The 27,277-nt window shown below is 44.2% G+C and overlaps 1 protein-coding gene and 1 non-coding gene across 2 annotated transcripts in view; both read right to left on the bottom strand.

The window, feature by feature from the left end:
- Positions 1-23,274, bottom strand: part of LOC112264203 (transcription factor 12) — a 24,449-nt gene extending 1,175 nt beyond the window's left edge. Inside the window, 14 exon segments of the mRNA XM_042313026.1 lie at positions 1-1,819; positions 1,975-2,131; positions 2,249-2,484; positions 2,657-2,822; positions 2,973-3,102; positions 5,979-6,164; positions 8,663-8,739; positions 12,422-12,566; positions 16,880-16,950; positions 17,072-17,105; positions 17,107-17,217; positions 17,836-17,975; positions 18,689-18,788; positions 23,052-23,274. The exon segment at positions 1-1,819 is cut by the window's left edge and continues 1,175 nt beyond it. Coding sequence (XP_042168960.1) covers positions 1,986-2,131; positions 2,249-2,484; positions 2,657-2,822; positions 2,973-3,102; positions 5,979-6,164; positions 8,663-8,739; positions 12,422-12,566; positions 16,880-16,950; positions 17,072-17,105; positions 17,107-17,217; positions 17,836-17,975; positions 18,689-18,788; positions 23,052-23,120 — 1,611 coding nt within the window. The 5' untranslated portion in view covers positions 23,121-23,274 and the 3' untranslated portion in view covers positions 1-1,819; positions 1,975-1,985.
- Positions 11,541-11,623, bottom strand: LOC112264266. The gene has a single exon (XR_002955610.2). It is a non-coding gene; the product is annotated as a small nucleolar RNA SNORD35 (small nucleolar RNA).
- Positions 23,275-27,277: the final 4,003 nt, after the last annotated feature.

The following is a 27,277-nucleotide window of genomic DNA, read 5'->3' as shown; positions in this document are numbered from 1 at the left end:
TTCAATGGTATCCTTCATTCTAGGACTTTATTTTCAAAGAATAGGCTACTTGTCTCTGGATGTGGCAGCCTTGTTTTAAAGGTGGATAATAATGGAAGACAGTATACAAGGAAACAAATGGAATAAAAACCAGGAGTTAAGACCAAAATACTTGTTTTAAAGAAAGTAAAGCATGCGCACAGATAAAAAATTTAAGTGGTGACCATTGTTCTTCATCCTGAAACATAAAAAAAAATCTGCTCAAAACTGCATTTGTTCATCATTGTACTATACCTATCTGAATGACCAACTGTTTGTGATGTTTAACAGCATGTGAACTCTTAAAGCTCCCCCTTCCCATCCCTTCACCAGTAACTTCACTGCTTGGATCAAAACAAAGCCATTCTAAATAACTTAGAACTCCTCTCTGCTATTTCACGCTTGACATCATATTCTTTACTATGAAGCCTAGAGAAATGATTTGTATACAATTACAAATAAACATATAACTTTTGATTACTTTGAATAATGTTTTTTTTTAAAACTTTTTTTTCTTTAGTTATTTTTAACAGAAAAAAAGTGATGTGAAAAGTTCATTCAGGCCAGGTGATATTGTGGTCGTCGTTTTGATTAAACTTTTTCACTAAGCAATCTTTGATAAAACAGTGCTAGGCTATTACAAAGAGCATGACCACGGCTGTTCAACTAACCAGAGACCATACTGTAATAATAGAAAACAAACTGCAATATCAGAAATATGTCATTGTTTACATTTAACACTATATGGCAAAGGAATGAAAAGGCAGTGAAGTCCCTTTTCCTTTAGTTAAGACACTAAGAAATATGCAGGGAATGCTAAGGTTTGTAAATGGTTTGCTTTCTGTATTTGAACTGCTCACTACTGAGAATAAACACCTTATAAGTCTTTAGTTGACCTTTCAGGAAAACTAGAGTTTGCCATTCGTCTGTCACCTGTGACACAGAGTTTATAGTGTTCAGGCTAGTGTATGTGTGGAACACTATTTAGCTGGGCTCATACCCACCACTCATGTCTAGTCCTCTTCCTCTAATTATGTCAGTAACATGAAGACTGAGCTATACCAAACGGACACATGAGCAGGTCGTTTTGGTTTAAACATGCTGTTCATTGCAGCATGAATAAAATATAAATAATATATGTTATTTTTTTAATGGGATGCTTAAGTCTTTTGGTACTCAATACCGCTAAATGATTTTTAGTTGGGCCCTAAAGATCACTTTAAATTGCCGAATATATTAATTTATATCTTTCTCATGAGCCTGAGTATCTTAATCTTAGCTCAGGCTAGCCTGAGACTGGCTAGGGAGAAGGGCTGGGCCATACTAGTGACACTGGCAAACTGTAGATCAACTGAAAAGCCACAGGCTTCTTAAAGCATATTCATAACTTTCCCTTTAGACATGGACTTTACAGCTCAGTAACATAATAAATAGAAAAAATAATACAAAAAAATAAACATAATTGCTGTTACAATGCATTCGTCAATTCAGTTTAGGCACAAGGCAAACTTCCACATGGGAGGGTGGAGGAGATCGCGACAGTCTCTGATTGTTCAGATGCGACACGCTGCTTGCAGACAGTGATATGTGCTGAAGGTTTCTCGTGGGCAGAAATGTGTTGGATGTCATCACAGGGACCTGGACACTGGGCTTTTCTTCAATCTAAGGATTGCGTTAGTCTGGGGTTTAGCTTCAAGTGGTCTGTCGCCTCCAATTTGTGTCACAAACTGTGAGTCCTGTCTGCCATTGGGAAGCAAGGGCACCATCTCTATCTTACAGAATTGATCTGGATCATTTTGATCTGAAGGGGCAAAAACAGGAATAACTCAGTCACAGATGTCCAACAGTAAAGAAAATCTGATGTTTCACGAAGTAAGTAATATAGTATCTCATCACAGCTATTACTGACAGAGTGTGTGGAATGGTGCTCCATGGAGATGTACTACTGTACTGTACCTGTGTGCTCCTCAGAGTCGGCCCATGGGGTTGGATGTGTCGGTGAGGCCGGGGTGGACCCCATGGTGGGCCTGCTGGTCCCCAGATATCCCATGGCCAGACACCTTCTCCTCTTCCCTCCTCTTAAGGCAGGCTGCTTTGGGGTTCAGATTCCGCTCTGCGTGTATAGAAACAGATTTACTTGTGTTATTACTCTTCATAGGAGGTGTTATAACTCTTCATAAGAGGTGTTATAACTCTTGTGTGTTATATGTGAGAGTGTAGGAATGCTGACCTCTGACTTGTTGCTCCAGGCTCAGTATGACTGCCACGGCCTGGTGCAGGATGAGCAGCTTGGTCTGGGGCTTCTCGCTCTTCAGGTGCAGCTGAACCATGCGGCCCAGCTCCTTGAAAGCCTCGTTGATGTCTCGCACCCTCAGGCGTTCGCGGGCGTTGTTGGCCATCCTCCTCTCGCGCTCCCGCTCAGCCTTCTGCTCTGGGTTCAGGTTGTCATCATCCTCATTGATGCTGCTGCAGAGGAAGAGAGGCGCCGAGGTGCAACAGTAAGACTGAGGGTGATCGTTTTTGGTTATTCACATGTGGAGATCGGACTCCAGGGAAGTTTAGGGACATTCTAAGGGCACTGCATGTTTTAGACAGAAGGTCATAAAGATTAATGTTTGTGGTTGTTAGGTTTATTTACCTTGTCCGTGTGCCTCCTCTGGGAGTCTTGATGTCCCTCTTGTCGCTTTCGTCTCCGGAGCCGAGGTCGTCGGAGGAGTGGCCATCATGCATGTCGTCTCTGTCCTGGTTCTCTACCTTCAGCTCCAGGGCTGCAGCCACCTGACCAGCCAGACCTGCAGCCAGACCTGCAACACGCAGACATAAAGGTAGAGAGTCAGTTCAAATGGAATCTCCGATCATTTACAGCCAACATACATTTCACATGTAGTTATTTTCGGTGTGTAGTGCAGAGATGGGATGGTCATGGGTGAAGTTGGGAGTGTGTCATGTCATACCTCTGAAGGTTTCCACTTGGTGGTTGAGTTCAGCGGTGGACATGCTGGACATGTTGGACATGGAGCCCACGCTGGGCGGCCCTCCGTGACTGTTGATCAAACTGCCAGCCTCATCCCGGTGAGAACCACCCTGTCAGAACACAGAGAGAGAGAGAAAGACAGAGACAGAGAGAGAGAGACAGTACATGTTCAGCTGTAGGGAAGTGCTCTGGTCTGAATGAGCCTGGAAAGGAAGGAACGATGTCTATTCAACCAGAGAGAATGCTTTTATGACTCAGATATCTCACACTTGAAAAGCAGAGCGAGATAGAAAGAGAACATTGTTGTTCAACTTCACTTTAGACTGACCTTCACAAATGGAATGCTGTTGCTGTCTGTTCAAAAAAGAAATAACAACCTCCCAGAGCCTGGCTCAGAGCTTTGAGGGAGATTTTGTAGTCTACAAGCCGATGATGAGAACCTTGGTGGAAAACTGTCCATTGAAAATGCGTGTAAAAATACATGTTTGGCTTGGATTTCAAAACAGGTTTTCTAAACACTTGTCATGACAAATTGAACACAATGCCTGACCTTTCTGGTGAGCTAAACAATCATATTTCCTCAAATTAAAAGCAGGATCTACAGGTGGAGCTGCAGTACAGGAGTCCGTTTCTGAGAACTAATGATAGTTCTCAAGTCCCTCAGTTCTGACACTGGGGGGTGCTTTGGTGCTGTACTTCACCATAACAAAATGCATAATTCATATTCAGGATAAGGGAAACACAAACACACATTTATATTGCTGTATAATCTCTCCATAATAATCAATGCAGTATGTGATGGTAAACCTATCCCCTTCTCTCTTTCTTTCTTATTGCTTTTCTCTCTTGGGTTAGCCACGGTCATTATGTTCTGAGGGTTCTTCTTCCTCTTCTAGATATATCTATCTCTGATCTATTTGGCAGAAATATAAGGCAAAACCCACTCCAAAGACAGACCATTTCCTTATTTTCCCTCCATATTGGTTGTGAAACAGAGTCCTCCCATCATGCTGCATCACCATCGCTGTGCTCCCTGGGGTTACCACATGTTCCCCACTCAGCTATCTGGTTCTCTTCTGGGAACTAGGGGAGGAGGAGGAGAAACCAGTACGGGGGGGGGGGTATCTTCCCCTTTTCTTATGGAATGTGATCCCAAGTCATTTTTGGCCTACGTTAACCCCGCTGCCCCCAAACCCTCCCCCTCCTCCTCACTACGCTAATCTCTGCAGGGCTCTCAACAGGTGTCCAAACAAGTCTTTGTCTGGAGGAGGAGGAGGGGCGCGGGGGTGCTGGCGAGGGAAGAACGCTGCCATTTTCCTGGCTGGGCCTGATTACCATACAGCTGAGAACATCTATTTGGGTGGAGACTGGCCTCAGGCGCGCTTCTAACCATTCAGATTTGTTGAGTTGGTTAAAAAGAGGCAGTGAAAGAGTGAAAAGGCCTGTCCTGAGTAAACGGCTGGGGCTGTGCCATGCTGAGGTGGCTGAGCTCTGTCTGAGCAGCAGTCTGAGGGGACCCTCTCTCTCTACCACAGAGGAGGCTCTGTGTTCATGCAGACACAGCCAGTCCTCTTTTAGTCTCACAGCCCACCAACACATCACTATAGTCCCTTAACACTCTGTAACGAGCACACCAAACTGAACTGCACCATGGGAGAACCACTAAAAATCATTTTTAGTCACAGACCAGTAAATACTATCCTGAGAGTTCCAAGGACCACAACATCAAAATGGCCATGACTGAAAACACATGGTGCGCTGGGACATTTTCTTCCTTCTACAGAGAGTAACAAACCAGAAATACTAGCCCCTGTATTTAAATTATTCTGGGCAAAAGGGACACCGGCTCCAAGCTTGCATGCTGCGAAGGCTGTGAAAGGCTGTAAACTTGTCTGTAAAATGGCACTGGTTTTAGTTTTGGCAGTACAGATACAGGAGCACCAACTCCAATAAATGAACAGTCAGGGGAGAAGTAGAACGGCAGAAACACAGAACACATCCAAACCTTGTCCACTTGAGAATTGGATATGATTGTTACCACAGGCCAGGGATCAAATGCCTCCCAATGTTCTTGTGGGTTTGTTGGCCCTGATTACCATGTGAGTAATGCAAGGACTAGTCTTCACAGATGCTACTACAGCAAGAATGTTTACTAATCAGCCAGTGGTAGGGGGACAGGTTCCTGTGAGGGCTGGGACTGAGGCTGAGGTCTGGACAGTAAATGATGAGGTAAGGAAATGCTGAGCATGTTTCAGTCCATCCTTCCTCCTCCATCACATCCCCTGAATGCCTCCATCCATTTTCTTAGAAAAGGGAGTTTAATCCAAGAGGATCTTAATCCAACCCTCCACCCACGTACGCCAGGACTGATTCAGAAAATTCAGGAAAAATGTGGCCTAAATTATTTCCCATCACCTAGGGATTAGTGTAGAACTGTCTCCCTCTGTTGAAACTTCCACTACAGATGTGCTCAAATCCCTCTCCTCTCCGATATGAAATAGTTCAGATGGAGGATGGGCAAACACATTATGCTCTGCACCGAGACCTGCATCCCCTCGTTCCCCAGGAGCCGCCTCATAGGAGTGCAACTGACAAACACTTTCCAGACCAAAGCAGAACTTCACTCCGTTTTGCCTGGTTTTCTCATTCAAACCCTGTATATGAGATCTTTCTTAAGGAGAGTAAGCCTTCAGGCCAACCATTACACATATGGAAAGTATGTGAGTTTAAATTAAACTGCTCTCTGTGGAAAAAGGCAGCGTTTTTGCACATGGCTGTGGACTCATTCTGAACAGGTGGCCAAGGCTTGTTTATTAGCCTATTTGGAGAAACGCAACGCAAAAGCACATATGACTCTCCTCAATCCAAAAAACAGACTTTCTTTTAAGTTTCAAAGTCAATTCTTAAGTTGCAAAAAACATGAAACATAATATCCTTAACATCTAAAACACTCAAGATATTTTTCTTCTGCAAAGTTAATTCATACCATTGCTGCTGTCCGACTAGCAACCAATCCGGCGGCAGGGAAGTTTGCTCCGAGGGTTGCAATTGGCCCGTTCTGTCCCAGCAGGCTGTGTATGTCACTGGGCAGACTGGTGGTGGAGCCCACAGCATGGTTCCGCAGGACGAGGATGGCATCATCCAGTCTGTCCAGGCGATCCTCCATCCGAGACTGGCAGGACCGAGAGAGAAGAGGGGAGGGGAGAGAAGAACAGGAGAGAGGACAGAGCAGTTTACTATAAGCACATTAGGACAAAAAATGGAGGACATTGTGATTTTATGGCGTGATCTTGGAGTGAAAAAACACCACAGGGATAATAAAAGCATAAAAGAAAGACACTCAAAAACAGATGAAGATAAGCCATTTCAACCTGAGGAGGGGCACAAGGGATGCATGTGTTCATAACAGACAAGCATCCTCATTTGTATCTATAGAAACTGATAAACGGGCTGGCACACCACTCATTTGGAGCACCATGACTATTCATTTGGTATTAAAGCATCTTATGCTCCTAAGCTGATTACTGCAAGCTGAAATGTCAAAATATAAATAATAAACAACAATAAAAAGCATGGCAACAAAACATTTGAAACTCCAATTAAATGGAACGGAACGGTGGCCAAGCTGGTGAAAGAAAGAAAAAAAACTAAGGATGTGAAAAGGTGTCAAACACTGATGGGTAAAGTCTCCATCTAAAGGACAGGAGTACCTCGCATACATCCTTTAAGAATGACATGGCATCCTGGAGATGCTCATGAAGCTGCTGATGGACTCGAGTTTTCTGCCAAAATCAGATAGAACAGGAAAGCATTTGAGCACAAATAAACATTAGTGGAAGAGCCAGAGATAGTATAGACTGAGATAGAAGGACAGAGATAGTATAGACTGAGATAGAAGGACAGAGATAGTATAGACTGAGATAGAAGGACAGAGATAGTATAGACTGAGATAGAAGGACAAAGATAGTGTAGACTGAGATAGAAGGACAGAGATAGTGTAGACTGAGATATAAGGACAGAGATAGTGTAGACTGAGATAGAAGGACAGAGATAGTATAGACTGAGATAGAAGAACAGAGATAGTGTAGACTGAGATAGAAGGACAGAGATAGTGTAGACTGAGATAGAAGGACGGAGATAGTGTAGACTGAGATAGAAGGACAGAGATTGTGTAGACTGAGATAGAAGGACAGAGATTGTGTAGACTGAGATAGAAGGACAGAGATAGTGTAGACTGAGATAGAAGGACAGAGATTGTGTAGACTGAGATAGAAGGACAGAGATTGTGTAGACTAAAATAGAAGGACGAGATAGTGTAGACTGAGATAGAAGGGCAAAGATAGTGTAGACTGAGATAGGACAGAGATAGTGTAGACTGAGATATAAGGCTCCCAAACTTTTAAGGGAGAACTGTAGACTGAGATAGAAGGACAGCGATTTCAGACTGAGATAGAAATGACAGAGATAGTATAGACTGAGATCAAGGACAGATATTTATTTTGTCATAGAAGGACAGAGATAGTATAGACTTAGAGAGAGGAACTGAGATAGAAGGACAGAGATAGTGTAGACTGAGATAGAAGAACAGAGATAGTATAGACTGAGATAGAAGGGCAAAGCCCATGTCAGATAAAGGACAGAGATTTAGACTGAGATATAAGAACCCATAGTGTAGACTGAATATCAGGACAGAATACACATTGAGATATGGTAAAATGTATAGAAGATAGAAGAACAGAGATTGCTTTAAAACTGCAAATGTTCTCTGCACCCCAGACTGAGATATAGAAATAGTGTGATGAATAGAAGAACAGAGAAATGTAACTAAAATAGTAGGTTTAAAGACTGAGATAGAAGGACAGAGATAGTGTAGACTGAGATAGAAGAACAGAGATAGTGTAGACTGAGATAGAAGAACAGAGATAGTGTAGACTGAGATAGAAGGGCAGAGATAGTGTAGACAGATATAAGGACGGAGATAGTGTAGACTGAGATATAAGGACGGAGATAGTGTAGACTGAGATAGAAGAACAGAGATAAGTGTAGACTAAAATAGAAGGGTAGAGATAGTGTAGACTGAGACAGAAAGACAGAGAAAAAGGAGTCAGACAGAGACAGACATATGGTAACTAATCATTGTGTCAGGCAGCATCAAAACTGTGGTTCTGTGTAGATAATAACTCCTGACCCCTCGTCCTCTCCTCCCACTCGTCCCATCCCTCCCACACATTCGCCGTTCACACTGATCATAGATTTGGTCGCTTCACAAAAATCCCATTGTAGGTGGCATTCAAATATAGTGAGTAAATATTTATCCCCACAGCCGATGGTGTGAATGTGTGATGTGGGCGTCAGGCAACTAGAGCTGGAATCCTGGAGCAGTGGTGGTTCAGTCAACGCAACAGCTGCCAGGTTCCCCAGCCCCCATAACACCAGCCCCCCCAACCCCACCCTGGCCCATGGAGTAGGGGACAGATGGCAGGAGACACGCCCCAAGGGACGGTTATTGTTCAGCACCCCCAACCCCCCCCCACCGACATTTGTCAGCCAAGAATCTTCATGTAATGCTATCCCTGCCCTCCGTGAGAGAACCCATCTACTGTGTGCGTGTCCATTAAAAAGTGCTCAGGGTGTGGGGGAAGGGAAGAGAAGGGAGGCAGGGAGACTTACCAGTGAGTGCAGGGAGTTCTCATAGTTGGGCGAGGAGGGGCTCTGCCCGGCTGCACCACGGGTCCATTGGTTGGTACCTGAGAGAGACAGAGCGGGAGAACCACAGTTATCCACCTGACATGGCTGATTCAGACATCCAACATGGCCAATGATTAGAAATCTGCATCCTGCTCCACTCTACAGGGGCTGACTGACACACAGCACATCCACATCCTGTCTGGTCTCTTGTTGTTATGCTGTGAGAGGTATTTTCATCATTGGGGCTCAGCTGCATCATTTCCTGGTGACTGGGCTGCATCCTGCAACATGAGCCAGGTCTGTGGGTGGAAGGCCCCAACATACACCAGCACACTGGGACATGGCCTACATGTACATCCGCTCATTAATGAGCTAATAGCCCAGGGAACAAAGTGAACAGTGATAAGAGGCCCGGCTGGGACAGAGGCTGTCTTCCACTGACACTGACAGAGTGATTCTTCCACGTCAAAAGGACTCCCTTACTCCATCCAATGAGCCAGAAAGTTCCAGAAGGCTCTAGCAAGGCTGCACTCATGGGTGCTCCTCTTGTCCGCTGATCTAAGCCCGATGTGATTGGCTTTCCAGGGGTCACGACACAAATATCATCTGACCAATCACATGCCAAGCTGAGGTATAGTGTAACAGCTCCGTGGCTTGCCAAAACATGCAGACCAAGACAGACTCAGAGACTTGACCTGAATTAACTTTCCATTCTGAGATTCTAGAGACAACCAAGAGACAGGGCAATAGTCCAAACAAATGGTGGAAACATCTAATTAAGGCATTCCATTCTATCCCAGACTGGGTGATCTCTAGAGCACATAAAGCAGAGGGGATCACAATGTGTGGGAATGGTTATAATCAGTACATGAAATGTGCAATGGCACATACAAAAACTCAATTTGATTAGTGAAACTAAAATAATCTGCTAATCAAATGGAGGTCTGATGCAACAAAAAATATTTTTATTTGACTCTTTATCTTAGCCAAAGTTGTCTGAAATATTCCAACTAACAAACAACAGTGAACCAGGAGGTAATGCATTACACCAAGCCTGTTGTGTGCACATGAGAACAGTTCAAGTCTCCTTAATCGATTGTGACAACGAGGAAACCTCCCAGGTTATTTATACTGGGCTGTGTTAGTGAGCCAGCCCCAGCTATGGGCCCTCACTATAGCGCCTGGTCTCCATTACTGTGGCAGGAGACCAACACCCAGCCCACGTACTGTAGCATACTCTACAGATGGATACATTGTTTAGCTTACCTCTCATTCTCTCATTTAGGCTGTTTGTCAAAACCAACAGCAGGCCCCATTTTCTCCCTGTTCTCCTCTAAAATGGTATTTTAGTATTTGAGAGAGAAAGATCGGGAACTGGGAGATCACTAGCTAATGTTAGTTTGTTTCTGACAAACACTAGGATTACATCTCCACTTGACCTGGGGGAACTGTTTCCATTGATTCATCGTCAGAAGTATAAACTAAGCATTAGTCCTCTTCTGAGAGAAAGTCTCTCCACACAAAGGTCCTGGAAAAGCCAGGCTTTAATTAAGAGGCTATTAAAAGTAACTTTGGAACAGGGAAATGAGGGAGCCTCTCTGCTCAACCTCAGTGTTTCCCTGGCGTGAACCAAACAGGAAGTACTCATAACTAAGCCTCCCTGGGCCTCTGGTCCCCACGTGGAGGAGAGGAGGAGGAGGAGAAGGCTAATTGAACACACCAGCCAGAGTTGAGTTGAGCAGCACCAGGGTGTATATCTGTTCCTGCCTGGTTGGGTTATGAAAGTAGCTAATCCTAATGAACAGATGGAGCAATTTGTGGTTAATCTGAACATCATGCCAAATCATGCCCCAACTGACCTCTGTAATGCCCCCTATTCTAATTAACAAACTTCAAACAAATAAATGGATATTAAATCGCAAAACATGAAACAAGAAATACATTTTCAATCATCCCAGTTGCCCTTTTAAGCTACATTAATTTCATTTTTATGGAGGCGTTCTATTAAACTAATGGCAAACAGATTTGGAAATGGACTTTTGGGAAGGGTTTTGGACAAAAACAGATGTTTATTCATATGGAAAGTCATGGATGTGGAGTATTTGTTTTGCATTTGTAAATTGAACAGAAACTGTAGATTCACTGAGGATTATGATTATAAAGAGAAACTCTGTTTCACATTGAAACAAAAGTTGGTGCCCTTGGTATCATGTTGTATTATTATTTGTATAACAAAACAATCCACACCCAAATAACCACTGGAGTTCTCAATCTCCAGGTGACAGGAACTTCACTGATAAAATCAAAATGGTTGTTGGCATTCTATCCCTGTCCTCCCAAGTAGGGCATGCTGCCCTGAGGCCTGGCTGGCTGAGGTGTAAAGAGGGTGCGTGAGGGGTTGGCATCCCTCTGTGTGAAGCCGATATAATCCTCCTCATCAGCTGAGTCACTGTGCTCCTCGGGCAGATAAATGAGGCCCTTTGCAGGCCGGTCGATCCATGGGGAGAACAGCTGTCCACAGACCAGAGCAACAGCTGAGGACAAGGGGGGCATACGTGGAGACAGCTGTCGCCACTACATCACCACACACGGCACAACTGCCCACTAAAACAGCACGCTGGGCTTTCCCTCTCTCTCTCTCCTCCCCTCTCTCTCTCCTCTGCCAGTATCTCTCAGAATTATTAAATGTCCCCTCCACATTTCTCTGCTACTTATGGAAATTGATTATCTGAATTATCTGGTAGAATGAATGCAGTGACTGAGAGGAGAGGATGTCAAACTCTAAGATAGTCTCTTAGTTCCTTTCAGCAACTGAAGAGAGCTGACTCCTTATCACTATGTAGCTAGGGGTTGTCTGGGGTAAACTGCATCATCTGTAGCCGTGAGGCAATGTCGTCAAAGTCACAGAGACTGAAGACCATTGTGAGATAAACATCACTTGAAGACCATCGTGAGACAAACATCACTTGAAGATCATTGTGAGACAAACATCACTTGAAGACCATCGTGAGATAATCATCACTTGAAGACCATCGTGAGATAATCATCACTTGAAGACTATCGTGAGATAAACATCACTTGAAGACCATTGTGAGATAATCATCACTTGAAGACTATCGTGAGATAAACATCACTTGAAGACCATTGTGAGATAAACATCACTTAAAGGCCATCATGAGATAAACATCACTTGAAGACCATTGTGAGATAAACATCACTTGAAGACCATCGTGAGATAAACATCACTTGAAGACCATTGTGAGATAAACATCACTTGAAGACCATTGTGAGATAAACATCACTTAAAGACCATCATGAGATAAACATCACTTGAAGACCATTGTGAGATAATCATCACTTGAAGACCATCGTGAGATAATCATCACTTGAAGACTATCGTGAGATAAACATCACTTGAAGACCATTGTGAGATAAACATCACTTAAAGACCATCATGAGATAAACATCACTTGAAGACCATTGTGAGATAAACATCACTTGAAGACCATCGTGAGATAAACATCACTTGAAGACCATTGTGAGATAAACATCACTTGAAGACCATTGTGAGATAAACATCACTTGCAGTGTTCACCTACAGCACTAAGACAGAGCCTTATGGAGGAAGCAGTGTGAATGCTCTGAGGAAACAATAACCCACATCTCTCCATGGCATTGGGACTAGTTTAGGCTGGTATAATGCTATAGTGCAGTAGATCAGAGTGCAGACTGATGTTCTACCTGCCCTTCCAGAGGGGGAGCCGGTGGTCACCACTGTACCTGCTGAAGCAGCAGCACCTGCTGTGCAAGTCAGGGGCGATGGAGATCCTACAGGGGTGGAGGGGTTGGATGGAAAACTACTGCTGGTGTGGTCAGGTGAGTAAATCTGTGGAGAGAGAGGGGAAGAGAGAAGGGGGAGAAGAACGGAGGTGAAAGAGAGTGAGGGGGATGACAGAAGGAGGGAGAAGGAGAAAGATCTGTCAGTATGGTAGAACATGCAGCTCTTTAAAATCACAACCTATCGTTTCCCCATACTTTTTATAGCCTGTGTCACCATCCTTCAGCGGGCGCATGGCCGAAATTGGCTCATCAATTCTGGGGATTTTCCAACCAGGGAGCCCATAAAAATGTTCAGAGCATACATATGGGCCTTTAACGGTGAGCAGTGGCTTCAGTGAAAGTTTAAAAAGGGTACCGCAAACCATATTCACTGCGACACCTGAAGGCTCTGACCAGTCAGGTGCCCTCCTCCAACTCTGATTAGTGTTGTTTTATTTAGATCTCCCCCACTGGCTTCAACATAGATAATATCATACAAATACTGTATCTACAGTAATAAGGCTGATACACTATTAGAGGAGAAAGTCAACGTCTTTACTTTGGGGGGGAAACTGGAACAAAGTGGTTGAAATCCTTTAAAGCTAAAGTGGACTAAAATCTGCCCTAAATCCCATTAATATCTTTCTAACATGGTGCTATATAACTCCAGTATAAACCCAGGGTGGAGTGCTAGATAAGGGAGGTGACGAGAGAGGTAATGCCCAGCCATAGACAGGGAGAGATACAAAGGCCAGCATTAATCCCCCAATAGTGATGGAGCGGAGGGGGTTATCCTGAATGAGCTGCACCACCGCACCTCTCCTTGCTAGACCACGCCCTGAACTGAGCCCCTGTGATGGGAGAGAACCACTAAAAGTGGAAGATTAGTATACACTCAGATCGGACCAGTTGAGGTGTCTTGTATGGACTATAAAAAACAATGTCTCCTCAATGGCAGAAGAGCTCTGTTACCATACCGTAGCATGTACAGACCTTCCACTGTGTTTGTGGGGAATGTAAAGCTTGGGTCAATGAGGTTTTAGGGCAACATGACTATCATAAGAGAGAGCGAGAAAGAGAGAGGATGATGTGATTCTGAAGCATACAGATTATATCTTTAAAACGTTCACAGGGATTTCATTTGTTTAGAGAAATGCTGGATTAAAGCAGACAACACATCCCTGATTTGTTCCCTTTAAGAGGATAGTTTGTGCCATAATGGAAAGTGTCTCCCAGTAAACCAGGGTATTAGAGGTTTGATTCCCATTAATTAGCAGAGGCAGTAGATCCAGAAGGATTTCTCAGTCCTCCAAGTAAACATCACATCCTACTCATAGGAAACCGTTTAACTTCAGTAAACACAATGAAATGCTGTTATTAATAATCTTCTCTTTTAAGCTTGATCACCAAGCTTTTGTGTTTCAATCAACTTTTGAAAGTCCAAATGGTTTGGCTATTGCATGTCACTCCGTGTACCAAAATAAATGTTTTTCCCTGTGGGGATTTATACCTTCTTCTTCTCTATTCTTTTAAAATCACATTTCTCAGTCAAAAGCATTTGTCACTGTTCAGTATCTTTACCCTGAGACACTCAATCCTGTTGAGAAGTAATGACCATCAACTGTGATCACAAGTGTATGTCTCAAATCAATGGGACTCAAAACGAATTAGCCAATATCTCTTCTCTTTCTAAAGCAGGCCGTCTATAGCCGTGACTCCTGACCCTGCAATATACAACGGGCCATTCTTCTGTCCCGGGCTACTTCTGCTGTATTCAAACTGCAACACGACTCATTTTACCAACAACAAATGAGGCTCCGCCTCCTCATCGGTCACGCTCCCCCGGGCAGGGGGGCCAATAAGCATGGCCCGTTTAAAAGGCCGGAGAACAAAAGGCCCACAAAGGGCGGCCCGCAGAGTTGAGCCACAGCAGTTAGGAACCCCCATCGCTCCCCCTGGCCTCCCCACCCTCCTCGTCTCACCCAGCCCAACAGTGTCCATTTCACTGCAGCTTTGTCATGCTAATAGAATTGAGTCTACGAATACAAAAATACTTCATTTGTGATTATCATACACCCTCACACACACTTTCTCTTTCGGGTGCGCACCACTGAGCCATAGCACTTCCCAAATGTAAACCCATTACGCTTTTACACATCCTACTTCTCTCACTTTTTACTAGGAATAAAAACTATGGTGGGTTTCATTTCTCTGAGGTGAGATACACTTTATAGTCAAAATGATGTCGACTCCCCTTCAAATTAGTGGCTTCGGCTATTTCAGCCTCACCCATTGCTGACAGGTGTATAAAATCAAGCACACAGCCATGCAAACTCCAAAGACAAACATTGGCAGTAGAATGCCCTTAGGGTGGCAGGTAGCCTAGTGGTTAGAGCGTTGGGCCAGTAACCGAAAGGTTGCTATATCGAATCCCTGAGCTGACAAGGTACAAATCTGCCCTTGAACAAGGCAATTAACCCACTAGGCCATTATTGTAAATAAGAATTTGTTCTTAACTGACTTGCCTTGTTAAATAAAGATAAAATAAATAAAATACTGATGAGCTCAATGTGGCACAGTCATAGGATGCCACCGTTCCAACAAGTCAGTTTGTAAAATGTCTGCCCTGCAAGAACTGCCCCAGTGCTGTTATTGTGAAGTGGAAATGTCTAGAAGCAACAATGGCTCAGCTGCGAAATGCTAGGCCACAGAAGCTCACGGAATGGGACCGCTGAAGAGCGAAGCACGTAAAAATAGTCTGTCCTTGGCTGCAACACTCACTACAGAGTTCCAAATTGCCTCTGGAAGCAACGTCAGCACAAGAACTGTTCGTCTGGAGCTTCATGAAATGGGTTTCCATGGACGAGCAGCAGCACACAAACCTAAAATCACCATGCACAATGCCAAGTGTCCGCTGGAGTGGTGTAAAGCTTGCCACCATTGGACTCTGGAACAGGGAAACACGTTCTCTGGAGTGATGAATCACGCTTCACCATCTGGCAGTCCCAACAGACTAATCTGGGTTTGGCGGATGCTAGGGAAATGCTACCTGCCCCAATGCATAGTGCCAACTGCAAAGTTTGGTGGAGGAGGAATAATGGTCTGGGGCTATTGTTCATGGTTTGGGCTAGGCCCCTTAGTTCCAGTGAAGGGAAATCTTAACGCTACAGCATACAATGACATACTAGACAATTCTATGCTTCCAACTTTGTGGCAACAGTTTGACGAAGGCCCTTTCCTGTTTCATCATGACAATGCCCCTGTGCACAAAGCGAGGTCCATACAGAAATGGTTTGTCGAGATTGGTGTGGAAGAACTTAACTGGCCTACACAGAGCCCTGAACTCAACCTAATCTAACACCTTTGGGATGAATTGGAACACCCAACCTCACTAATGCTCTTGTGGCTGAATGGAAGCAAGTCCCCACAGCAATGTTCCAACATCTAGTGGAAAGCCTTCCCAGAAGAGTGGAGGCTGTTATAGCAGCAAAGGGGGGACCAACTCCATATTAATGCCCATGATTTTAGAATGAGATGTTCAACAAGTAGGTGTCCACATACCTTTGGTCATGTAGTGTATATTAGGTCGGGTTACAGATGAGTTCTGGGAGTTATTAAATGAGAAATAATCAGTAAGAGGAGGGACAGAAGAGCTCTCTGTGAGGTTCTGTGGCTGTTGAAACCAAGAGGGCTCTAACTGGGAGGAGGACATATTCATCCTCAGTAGCACAAAGGTTTATGAGTTACTGTCTGTCAAACGTGCAGGGAGACATGATCAAAAATGGAACAAATACCAAGGCTGGATTATTCAAACTGGTGCGTAATGTTTTTTTTAAACATTTTTTAAAAACAATTTCCTTTCTTGTATACTCAGAGATTAAGTCTATAATTATCCAGGCTTAGGCACAAAACAACTGCAAACACATCCCTCTGGGCTTATTTAATCAGCATTCACTATAGCACTTAATACCCATCGTGACCACCGAGGTCACTTCCTTTACAGACTGAAGAGGCCATTAATATAATGCACCATCTCAATTTAACACAGAAATAAAAAATATATTTGATATTAAAGTGAGTGGAGAAGGTACTGTAGTCAAGAACACAGGATTCACACCCAGAGAGGGGACCAACCTAGAGGGGATATCCACAGAGGATTCCTAACCATCCATGTAAGCCTAACGCCTCAATCAAACTGCCATTCAGAGGGAGAGAGTGCAATTTTAAGTGCTGCATGGATTGTGCCTCCATTTACCAGTAAACCAATAGGGCTTTACTCCCAACAAACAACCTCTGTGGATTTGTAACATGGTTTCTATCTAAATCTCTTTTGAGGCTTTCCCATTTCCCCAGAGGACAACAGGGGTGGGCTGTACTCACCGAAGCCAAGGCTTTGCCCAGTGCATCTCCAGTCTGCTGGCTTCCAGTGGCATTCCCCCGATTTGCAGCAACTACAGAAACAAGGAGAGAACATTTATAACACAGAGCATAGATTAAAGAAGAGAACATCATTATAGGAATTTATCTCGCCTATTGATATTTAAGAGTAGATCAACCAAATATTCGCCGTACCCATGACCCCGTCGTTGGTGTTGACAGGCGGGGTTGTGTGTTGGGTTAACGAATGGTGAAGTGCTGGCATTGCTGCGGTGAAAGCTGGACATTGGAGGAAGACTGGCATGAATGTCTGTCGGCGACACAGAGTGTGGAGGGTAATTCTGAAATTGAAAGAGGACAAAACACTTGATCATCAGGACAATGCAATATTGTGTGTGCATACACTTGTTCAGTGGTAAGAATAGCATTGTGCATGGTGAAAAAATATCACTTGATAAAAGAGAGGTTATATGAATGTGGAGCCCAGACAGACAGAGGGCTTTGGTTGGGCAGCAGCTGCAGGCTCCCTGTGAGTCCCAGTGAGACACAGTGGGCAGACAGAGCAGATGAAACACTGATAGAGGGGGTCAGCCGTGTCTTACACAGATACTGCCCAGACAGCAACATCAGATAGAGAGATAGCCAGGCCACAGCTCAAAACAATCACTCTCACTACGGGCTCAGCAGAGGAGGGGATGTGCTCTGATGGGGCAGAACAGGACATGGAGGCTGAATACGCATCAGTCACAGTGTTTCCCCTAGCTGGACTTTTTCTGTAGGCAGGGTGGGCAATATTGCACACCACAAATATTCAATTGAAACCAATGCAAGCCAAATGTTTTAATGAGAATGGGGCAATAGAGCATAACAGGGAGGGGGTAGACTGTCTAAGAATAGGTAGGGGAGACATTGAGACATCACTTACAGTATGTGCGTACATCACTAGCTGGGTTGCTTACCAGGCGGTCATGTGAGTGCATGTTGACGTAATTTCCTGACTGCGGCATGTGAGATGAAGATCCTCCCAGCATTCCTCCATAACTAGGCTGGTTGATCCCATTGGAGGAATTCCACGGATCAGAAGAGTTGTGGGACCCATCTAATGACAACAAACAGAGTTGAGTTGAAATGGATCCGTTTTGAGTTTCATCCCTATTCTTTACAGTATAATGACTCATGTAACAAAAGGATCAAACAATTGAAGAGACATCCTGGATTTGATTCCAGGAGAGAGCAAAGACATTTTAAATGGCTTTAGTTTAATAACCAAAGTCAAGTTTACATAAAATGCAATATGCCTGAACCGCCATGAAGCAAACCACAACACACAGCTTGATTATGAGAGCCCAGAGAGACCTTTCCACAGAGGGCAGTCACATCCTCTGCTGAGTTTCTGGATCACACAAGGGGGTTGTTCACTCCCCAGTCTGATCTTAGGACTGAAACACAAGCCCTGTCCTGGACACAGCTGAGATAACACTAAGCCTCCCTTGGCTAACAGAAACCAACCAGATCCCTTCAAAGACAGGCGACTGAGACCAGGCTCAGTGAAATACTGTCTACCAGAAGAAAGAAATTGCTAAATCGAGCTGAACATTTGAAACTGTTTAGCAACATCAGAGAGAGTGACTACAGAGAGAGTAACTGCGTGTGATGTTAGGATGTTTGTCCAGAAATATTCTCTCATGGGTCCACTGTCTATCAACAGGCAGGGGAAGAAATGACAAAGACAGCGCCTCAGATTGAACAAACAGATAACACTGGCTTCTTTAGACTCCATGACAGAGACTGTCTTAAGTCAGAATCACTTACCAAAGAAAGTGGTTGCAAACATACTGCTGGGGGGTTTGGGAGATGAGTAGGAGGGAGAATCTCTGTTGAAGTCTTCTGTGTTGGGAGACGGGGCATACACCTGCCAAAAGAAAACAGACATTATTAACATGAATAACAACAGCAGGTGCATAGGGCAGTCTAGCATTTTGTCAACGTCATTATCCTCTAAGATGTAACTTGTGACTGTTCTCTGTATGTGGCAGGAGCATAATGATGATGATTTGGTTGAGTTATTAGGATGATGTTGAAGAGGAACAATTCTAATGCCCCACCACCCTGCCTGGTGGGTTGATCACAATCTAAAGCCAGTGCATTAAGGATGGCTTCATTAACCATCATTAGATGCAAACGAGTATCTTCGCCTAAATTTGTCCCTATTCCTCACACGACTGTTATTTGTAAAGTAGCTTTGTGTGTTGAAGCCAGAATCATGTCTACTTTAATGAATATAGTGAACAAACTGAGCTGTGCCAGTTTAAGAAGCCAGTGGTGTGGCAGCTGGGCTCATTTGGAAGGCTCGTGGAGGGAGGACTGGATTATCAGGGGGTGTTTGCATTTCAGATTGTCTCAGCTCTTAATGGAACTATAATGACACCAGCACACACAAGCGTTCATAAAAACACTGCCAAAGAAACAAATCAAATCAGAAAATCAAATATGGAGCCTGTGCTTTTCTTTATTTTGCTACCTGGTTGTGAGCTGGCGAGGGATCGAGGGAGGGAATGAGCGGTGAGGCACAGAGGGCTGTTGTGCAGCTGTGGCTGTGCCAGGCTGGGTGGGAGGATCAAAGGGTCGTGAGGCCAAACATTAGTGATGTGGTCTCTGACTTCATCCACTCCAGATGGAGGGAGAGAGAGCCAGTGAACTCACCACGCCACAAAGAGGGCCGGTCCCTCAACCCTAACACTATCACCATGCAGCACAAATCACTACCAGACCTGCCACCCAGCCCTCCCCCACCCATCCTCTAGTCACCAGCAACATAAATATTTTTTTTAATGACCTAATGGCATACTCATCTGTTTGCGTGAACAGAGCCCTTCAAGAACTTCAAAGTTTGCTTCCTAATGCAACAAGATGTGTCAGTGGGCTTGGAGAAAATGTTTTGCTGTCCTACTGAAGTATAATCATCTTATTAATGAGACACAACCCCAACAAATTTAATTCGTCATCACTTTACTACATACGTCAAGAGAAAGACACACACATACTCACTCACGTGAACAACTTATCAGTCAGTCAGCTTAGCCAACACTCAGGGCCACAAGCAGTGTGTGTGAGCATGTGATTAGCTGTGTGTGTAACTCCAGCACCCTTTGTACATGTCGTTTAGCAGGGAGGGGAGAGGATCTCTTGGGTCCTCTGGCTCGCACATGTGACCCAGGGTGTGGGGACTCCCGTGGAGATTCCAGGTTAGCCTCACACAGGAGCCCTGGCTTTGTCCCAGTCTGAGCCTCAATGGGCAGCATATGGTGGTGGATGATGCTAATTGTTCTCTTCACACTGGGCTAGCCAGTCAAGGCATTAATAAAACACCCAAACACTGGGCAACCTCATTCCCCTAGCCTCTGGAGGAGGGCCCGCCTGGGTTTCCTTTTACTACCACATGAATTAAAGAGACATCACTCAGAGCCCGGGCCAGCAGGGCCAGCAGGACCAGCACAGTTGTTGGAGTTTGGGTGTTTAGTTTCTGTATATTTTCCGCATCACGTTTAATTTAAGAATATCTGTAGCCATTATAATCCATAAGCAATCATTCATTCAGGGTTTGTGGTTCATACACTGAGCTTACTCATGTTTGACTTAATATCAACAAGCATCAGATTTCACTGTCAGATTGGAGAGAATGGGGACAGTAGGTTCTTGGCAGAGCTTCGTTCTGCAACTCTCTCGTCTCTCTGTGGCTGATCTGAGAGGGCTGATGAGTCCCTCCACATCTTTCCACACATCACCAGCCTGCAGCACCCGCCTTTGATCTCAACACCCCACACCAATCAAAACAGCATATGGAAAAAAACATTATATTGTCAACATATGGATAGACCAAATGACAACAGCAAAATAACCTCTTAAAAATAAATGATCACCGCAGCAAAAACTCACAAAAGAGAACAGCTGAGAGCAGTGGGCTGCTGGTGTCAACACAGTATCCTGTCTCTGCACGTCACTATGTGGAATCAAACCATGCCCGAGGGCCTTTCTTTTCAAGTCTAAATCTAACACACTTAGAGGCTAAAAGGCACACATGCAGCTCCAAAACAATGGTCCCCTGCTACACAGCCCCAGAACCACCTTCCTGATGGGGCATGTTGAGCGCTGCAGCCTGGTACCAGGCAACCCTTTAACAGAGACATCTCAAGCCTCAAGCTGTTGATGCTTAAAAACTCCAAGATTTAGGTCTCAAGAAACACAATTTTCAAAGACCAACTGCACTCTGATAAATGAGGTGATATCAGGTGTTATATACGTGGGAAGCTGTCAACATTAATTTTAAACTCTGAGGCAAAACCTGATGTTATCTTGTCCTGTAAACAGTTATTCCATATTTCCTGGGAAGAAAATAGTCATTTACTGGATGCCTCCTTGGTCCAGTCCTCAGTGCACTTGAGGGATATTAGACAGGAAAGGCCACACCTTAGAAAAATACACTCCACCCACCAAATCCTCCCAAATATCTGAATTCTCTAAAGCTTGGGTTACTCATTTTCTATGGAACTGGAGGAAACAACGGAAATAAAAAACAAAAATCAAAGACTTTAAGGCTCTTACCATAAAAACAATAATCCCTCTCAAAACTCCAACAAGTAAATGTGAGTTTTGTTTATGCTCACAATAAACACTATTTATCTCTCCTCCTCCGAAGAAGAAGAAGAAGAAGAAGAAGAGAAGATAAAGAGCTTGGTATTGGTTGGTTATTTATCGACTGCTTTGGATCATAATGTTGACCCGTGCTGCCCACACGTTCCCAATTTTCTCCCTCTGCCGGCCTGTAAGACATTCCTGGTAATACTTAATATAAAAATATCAAGGATCTGTGGTGCTGTAGGAACAAAGGGCATTGTCCTAATGGGGTATGAGGAGGGCTAAAACACAAGCCTGAACATGTTGACCTCATAAAAGTGAATCTCACAATGGTATAGAAATGTTCAACTTCCTGGTTTCTAAAATCAGAGAATGAGGTCCAGTGAGTCCTTGACTCTGAAAGGTAGAGTTCTCTTTCTGGATGGAGCTGACTGGGTGTTTCAGTGTTTTTGCTCTCTGGAGAGAAGCTGAGAAACAGGAGGAGACTTTTCTCTGCTCATCTCTTATTCAGCAGCTGTGCCAGTGAGACTTTTACACCTGTGACACAATTACTGCAAACATCTGAGGAAACTCAATTTAGCTCAGAGGCAGGTAAACCGAAACACAAATGCACACAACCACACACACACACACACTACAGACTCTCCCACATACAGACACATAAAATAAACGTTTTTGCAGGAACACAGAAATCAAAGAGTTTTTTACTGAGCAATCCAGGAATTACATTAGGCTCCCTGTAGAGTCCAGAATGCCGATGTGATTAAAAACAGATGGAATAACAGCAACGCTGGTGCTAGAGCTCAATCTACAAACAGGAAAGTCTAACCTCAACAGGCAGCCTCTTTTCCTTAATCATTTCCAGACTTCCACATGTTATTATTTCAACCCAGTCTCAGTGCTGAACCAACCAGCCAGTAAAAATAAATTCACAGCTAAAAAAACATATTTTCAGTCTGTCTGTCTACGAACAGAGGTGAGAGACAAAAAACATGATGTGTTTAACTTTTTTTCAACCACACACATCCACATATTGAGATTTGTTCCTACTAATATACAATTGATGTGCCTTGCTTATATTCTGCTTTATCTCTAATAGAGAAGTCTGTGCTGAAATTAAGTTTGAGTTTTGACATACATGGTTAGCTAAAAAAGAAGAAAGTGAACCATTAACAGATTCAGGATATAACATGTCTGGAACATATTGAGAAAGAAATGAAGTAAGTCCTCTATTTGAACTGCAAAGAAAAACAAATGGTACTGTCACACAGCTGTAACTGAGGCAACGGAAAATCAGTCCACAGAGGAGAGAGGGAAAATGAGAGAGAGAGAGACAGATACAGATAGAGAAAGAGAGAGAGGGGCAGGGAGAAAAGGAGAGAGAGAGTAAAGCAGAGAGGAGTGATAAACTCTAGAGCCGAGAAACATGCTGTGCAGCCGGACAACACAATATTCTGCAATTCCATACCCGAGGGCCAATTACAAACATGGATACACACACACACTCTCTCTCTCTCTTTCTCCCGCAGACAGAACTCACCGATTTCCCGTTGTAGTAATACATTAAGGAGTTGCTGCCCATTCCAGGGACAGGGTAGGCGCAATACATGATAGCTTCGGCTATTATACTGATGACTGGAGCAAGTGTACTGTTTCAGAGCACGGCAGCAGCAGCACACAAGCCTTCTCCCTAGACATACATCGAACCCGTTAAAAAGGGACTAATTCTTTCAGTCCTGGGCTGGCCCTTCACACATGGATCTACTCAGAGGAAACTTATGCAAAACAGGGCTGAACCATTCGCCACAGTGTTAGGGGGCGGTTGAGAGAAGGGGAGGGGCTGATATGGTTCTTCCCACTAAGCTTCATAAGTGCTGAGGCAAAGAGGAAAGCAGATTGGGGGAGGGGAGGTGAACCGGATGGAGGGGGGATAAAGCAAGGAGGTGGGACAGAAAACAAATGCTTGAGTTGATTTAGAAAGAGGAGAAAAAAATTAGTAACTCCCAAAAATAAACATTTAGATTTTCTGCAGGGGAGATTGAACTAAAACTATTTAGCTTTGGGTACGATATCATTAATTTACGTTATTCAAAAGCAAACAAATTACTGGGTAAATAACTGCAATAAACATGCTCTCCCACACAGGTTTTAATCCTAAACAGGCTAAACTGTTGTTTTTGTAATAACTGAATTAGTCCGCTAGCAGGTGAGGTAACATGAAGGGATAGGGTTTCTACACAGCCATCTGGACAGGAGCTGAACCTGTTCCCACACTCAACATTATGCCAATTAACAACCAATATGGGAAAGTGGACTCTCAACAAGGAAAGGAAAATAGGAAGGAAAAATAAGACCTCAAATTAAATGTGGATTCTTTTTCTTAGGCAGAATACACAGAGTCATAAAAACAGACAGGGAGAAGGAGAAAGAAATGTTTAGTAATGTTGTAGAACGTCTTAGTGAGAATGTTCATGTATACTGTGTGCTTCCATAACAATTACACTTTCTCTATAGTCAGAATGAACCCCCTTGTCACGACGGTGACTGTAAACAGAGAGAGTTGTTAAACACACGCCACAGCTGCAGAGGGGCCGGGCCATGACGTCAGACAGGCAACAGAACTGTGATGCTCCATTTCCTAAACCCCCGGGGGCCTCAAGCTCAGACGTACACCACAGGCCAGGAGGAAGCAGAGGGGTACAACCAAAACAGCCACAGCCATTTTATTTCACTGTCTGCCACTCTCAGACCGCTGTGCTGTTCCATGTCGGCCTCCATTGAAGGAGGAGAAAGAGGAGAGGAGGAGAAAGGGAAGAGGAGGAAGAGCGAGGCGAGAGGAGAGGACTGACCCGTGTGCCGTACAGAGCCTTTAAAGCCCACTCCATCCAGCCTCCCTGGAGCCTTTCATGTCTGCCAGTGGAAGCTTCCTGGACTAAACACAGTCCTGTGCACTCATTGAGAGCATTATTGTTATAGAAAGATGAAAGACTCCTTTCCCAAAGAAAACGAGGCTTTATTATGTTTTTCCTTCAGTACTATTATTATGTATTCCTCTTTCTTCTCTGAGATTCTTTTAAACTCTTCCAAGGCACTGGGGTCCACATGCTGGTACCACTTTATATCTGGACCCGTTTCAAGTTGATGCTTTAAGGAAAATGTGCGTTTGAAGGGTCTAAAAACGGGTCCAGACACAGAAGGCCGTGCTGAGAAAAGAACATGAAAGCTCAAAGAGAATGAGTAAAGAGAGATGGACTCAAAATTGATAAAAGCAGACGCATTACTACTACTCACAAACACAGCATACAACATGTAGCTGCAGACACAGGGTGTCACGCTGGCATGAAGAGAGTCGGGAGACAGGTGCAGGAATGCGTAATAGTTTTTTTTATTCAGCCCAAATTACGGCGTGCAGTGTAAAGGCATGGGGACGAAGACCAAACAAACACGTACACAAAACACAGGGTTGAGACCCAAACAAAAGAGCGAGGAGTACCTCGAATAAATACATCTGCGCAATTCACAAGGGCACGAAAGCCCGAAACACACAGAACAGGTACTCACATGCACCAACAGACATGTTAACAATAATGGACAGCACCATGGTAAACAAAGGGCACATATATACAAATATAATCAGTGGGAATAGGGGCCAGGTGTGCGCAATGAAAGTTCCAGAGGGATCTGTGACACAGGGACACTTTGGGATCATTTACATTTGTCTAACAGACAAACAGATATTAGCTGTATTACTGAGAAGACGCCCATGTTGTCATACTTCATTTCCTGAGCTTCTGAACCATGTCAGTTCTCATCCTAAACACTAATCTTCTTAAGACAGAGCCAGGACCACCACCCTCGATCACTTCATCAACATTGAACCTGGGCCCGGGCCCTGACCCATCAGCCACCAAGAAACAGGACCAGTCTGCATCTGTGTCAAAGTGGGCCAAGTGTTACCTCACTGGCAGCCACCCAGCCATGCACCTGTCCACACAACTCCCCCCTCTAATCACATTTGAGCCAGTGGCCATGCTTTTTTCCCCTGGGAATTTGTTTGGGTGTTAAAAAAAATCCACCGACTGAGGTCACCTCCATCTCACGCATGGATTTAGCCATGATGTCATAAGACTGGATGGGGGGATTGTTTCCTGTAAGAAGCTCTGGTTTTTATTCGGGGGGGTCGGGGGTGCTGGGGGGTTCTTAATCTGCCCAAAACCCCACAAGAAGTTTATAACACAAAGCTTTGCCTTGACTTAATTACACATTCATTACACGTGAACTCTAATGATTTACAACTGCATAAATCAGCACAGAACAGGCATTTTGTCATCTGTAGGCTGTTCCAGAGCAGGCATACAGTGCAGTGCTACTGGCTCTGCTTCAGTTTGAGATGTTAGAGTATCTCTAACTGCTGAATCTCAACGACAGACACGTTTCCTCCTCTTCCAACTCCCCCCTGACCATATTTCCCTAACACTTTGCATATGTGTATGAAGCAGAAAGGTGCTTTAGGGTTATTTATAAAGCACTCATTCTGTGTGACTGAGTCAACATACACTTCCTCTAGTGCTGCTTCTGCCAGACATACGTACATGTAGCTATAGGTAATCCTGGCTGAGCCACTCCTGGCCTGGCTGACTGATTGACCTGACATAGGAGATACACACACACACACACACACACACACACTGACACACACACACACACACACACACACACACACACACACACACACACACATACACACACACACACACACACACGTACACAGAGAGACAGACCGACATACAGAGACACACACAGACACACAGAGAGACAGGCAGACAGACACCCTGCCCTCCCCAGAGTTAACATGGATCTCCAGTCCACAGACATGCCTCATATGATCTTTTTCAGTACACCCCTAAACTTCTGTGAGTTCATTCAATATAGGCTGGAACACAGACCCTCTCTCCCCATCCAAATATGATCTGAACCACATTCCCTACGAACCACAAAATAACACTCCACCCAACTCCCTTTCATCAACTCTGCCCTTTGTCATCCAAATCCTCCTGGACAAACAACTGTTCATAAAGTTATTTAGTGATAGGACACTGCTCTAGCTACATAGCAACATCACATTGAATTCCTTCCTTGTCTCTTTGTTTGTTCTAAGTCATCAAAAATGATTCTGGAACCAATGAATTGTATTAATATAAAGGGTGTCACGACAACGGCAATGTGTACTACACAAACACAGAGATCCAATACGCATGAATAAAGCTGCTGGATGGAAGGAGGCTATCTCTGAGCCACGACATTAAGACTGAGCCTCTCTATCCAGTTCAGCCTAGTACAGTAGGTCAGTGTTCTTGCCAGTGTCCTCTAGTCTTTCACTGGTCCAATGCACAACCAGGCACCCAAGAAGGACCAATCCAATCAAAGCGCCCTGACATGGCTCTGACTTACACACTCTGAAGAAACCCTCCACTGCATTAGGGGGGTAACTGACCTACAACTGGGTCTGCAGATACAGCCTATAACGTGAGTTTCACCTGTTGACACTCTCTTAGACCAGAGGGTATACAAAAGCAGGATCAATGAGTTAGCCAGCTAACTTTGATAAACAACTAGAAATAACTATTGATTTTCTGGTTCATTAAGAAGGACAAACTTAGATATGTGTTTTGGTTGTTGAGCCAATTAGACCATACTCATTTCAAGCTTATCTTTCAAAAAAAAAATAAAAAGACAAGTTAGCTGGCTAACTCATTGATCCTGCTT

This window comes from Oncorhynchus tshawytscha, unplaced genomic scaffold (assembly GCF_018296145.1).
Source record: "Oncorhynchus tshawytscha isolate Ot180627B unplaced genomic scaffold, Otsh_v2.0 Un_contig_8442_pilon_pilon, whole genome shotgun sequence".
NCBI classification, from domain to species: Eukaryota; Metazoa; Chordata; class Actinopteri; order Salmoniformes; family Salmonidae; genus Oncorhynchus; species Oncorhynchus tshawytscha.
This window is presented reverse-complemented; position numbering and strand designations above follow the sequence as displayed.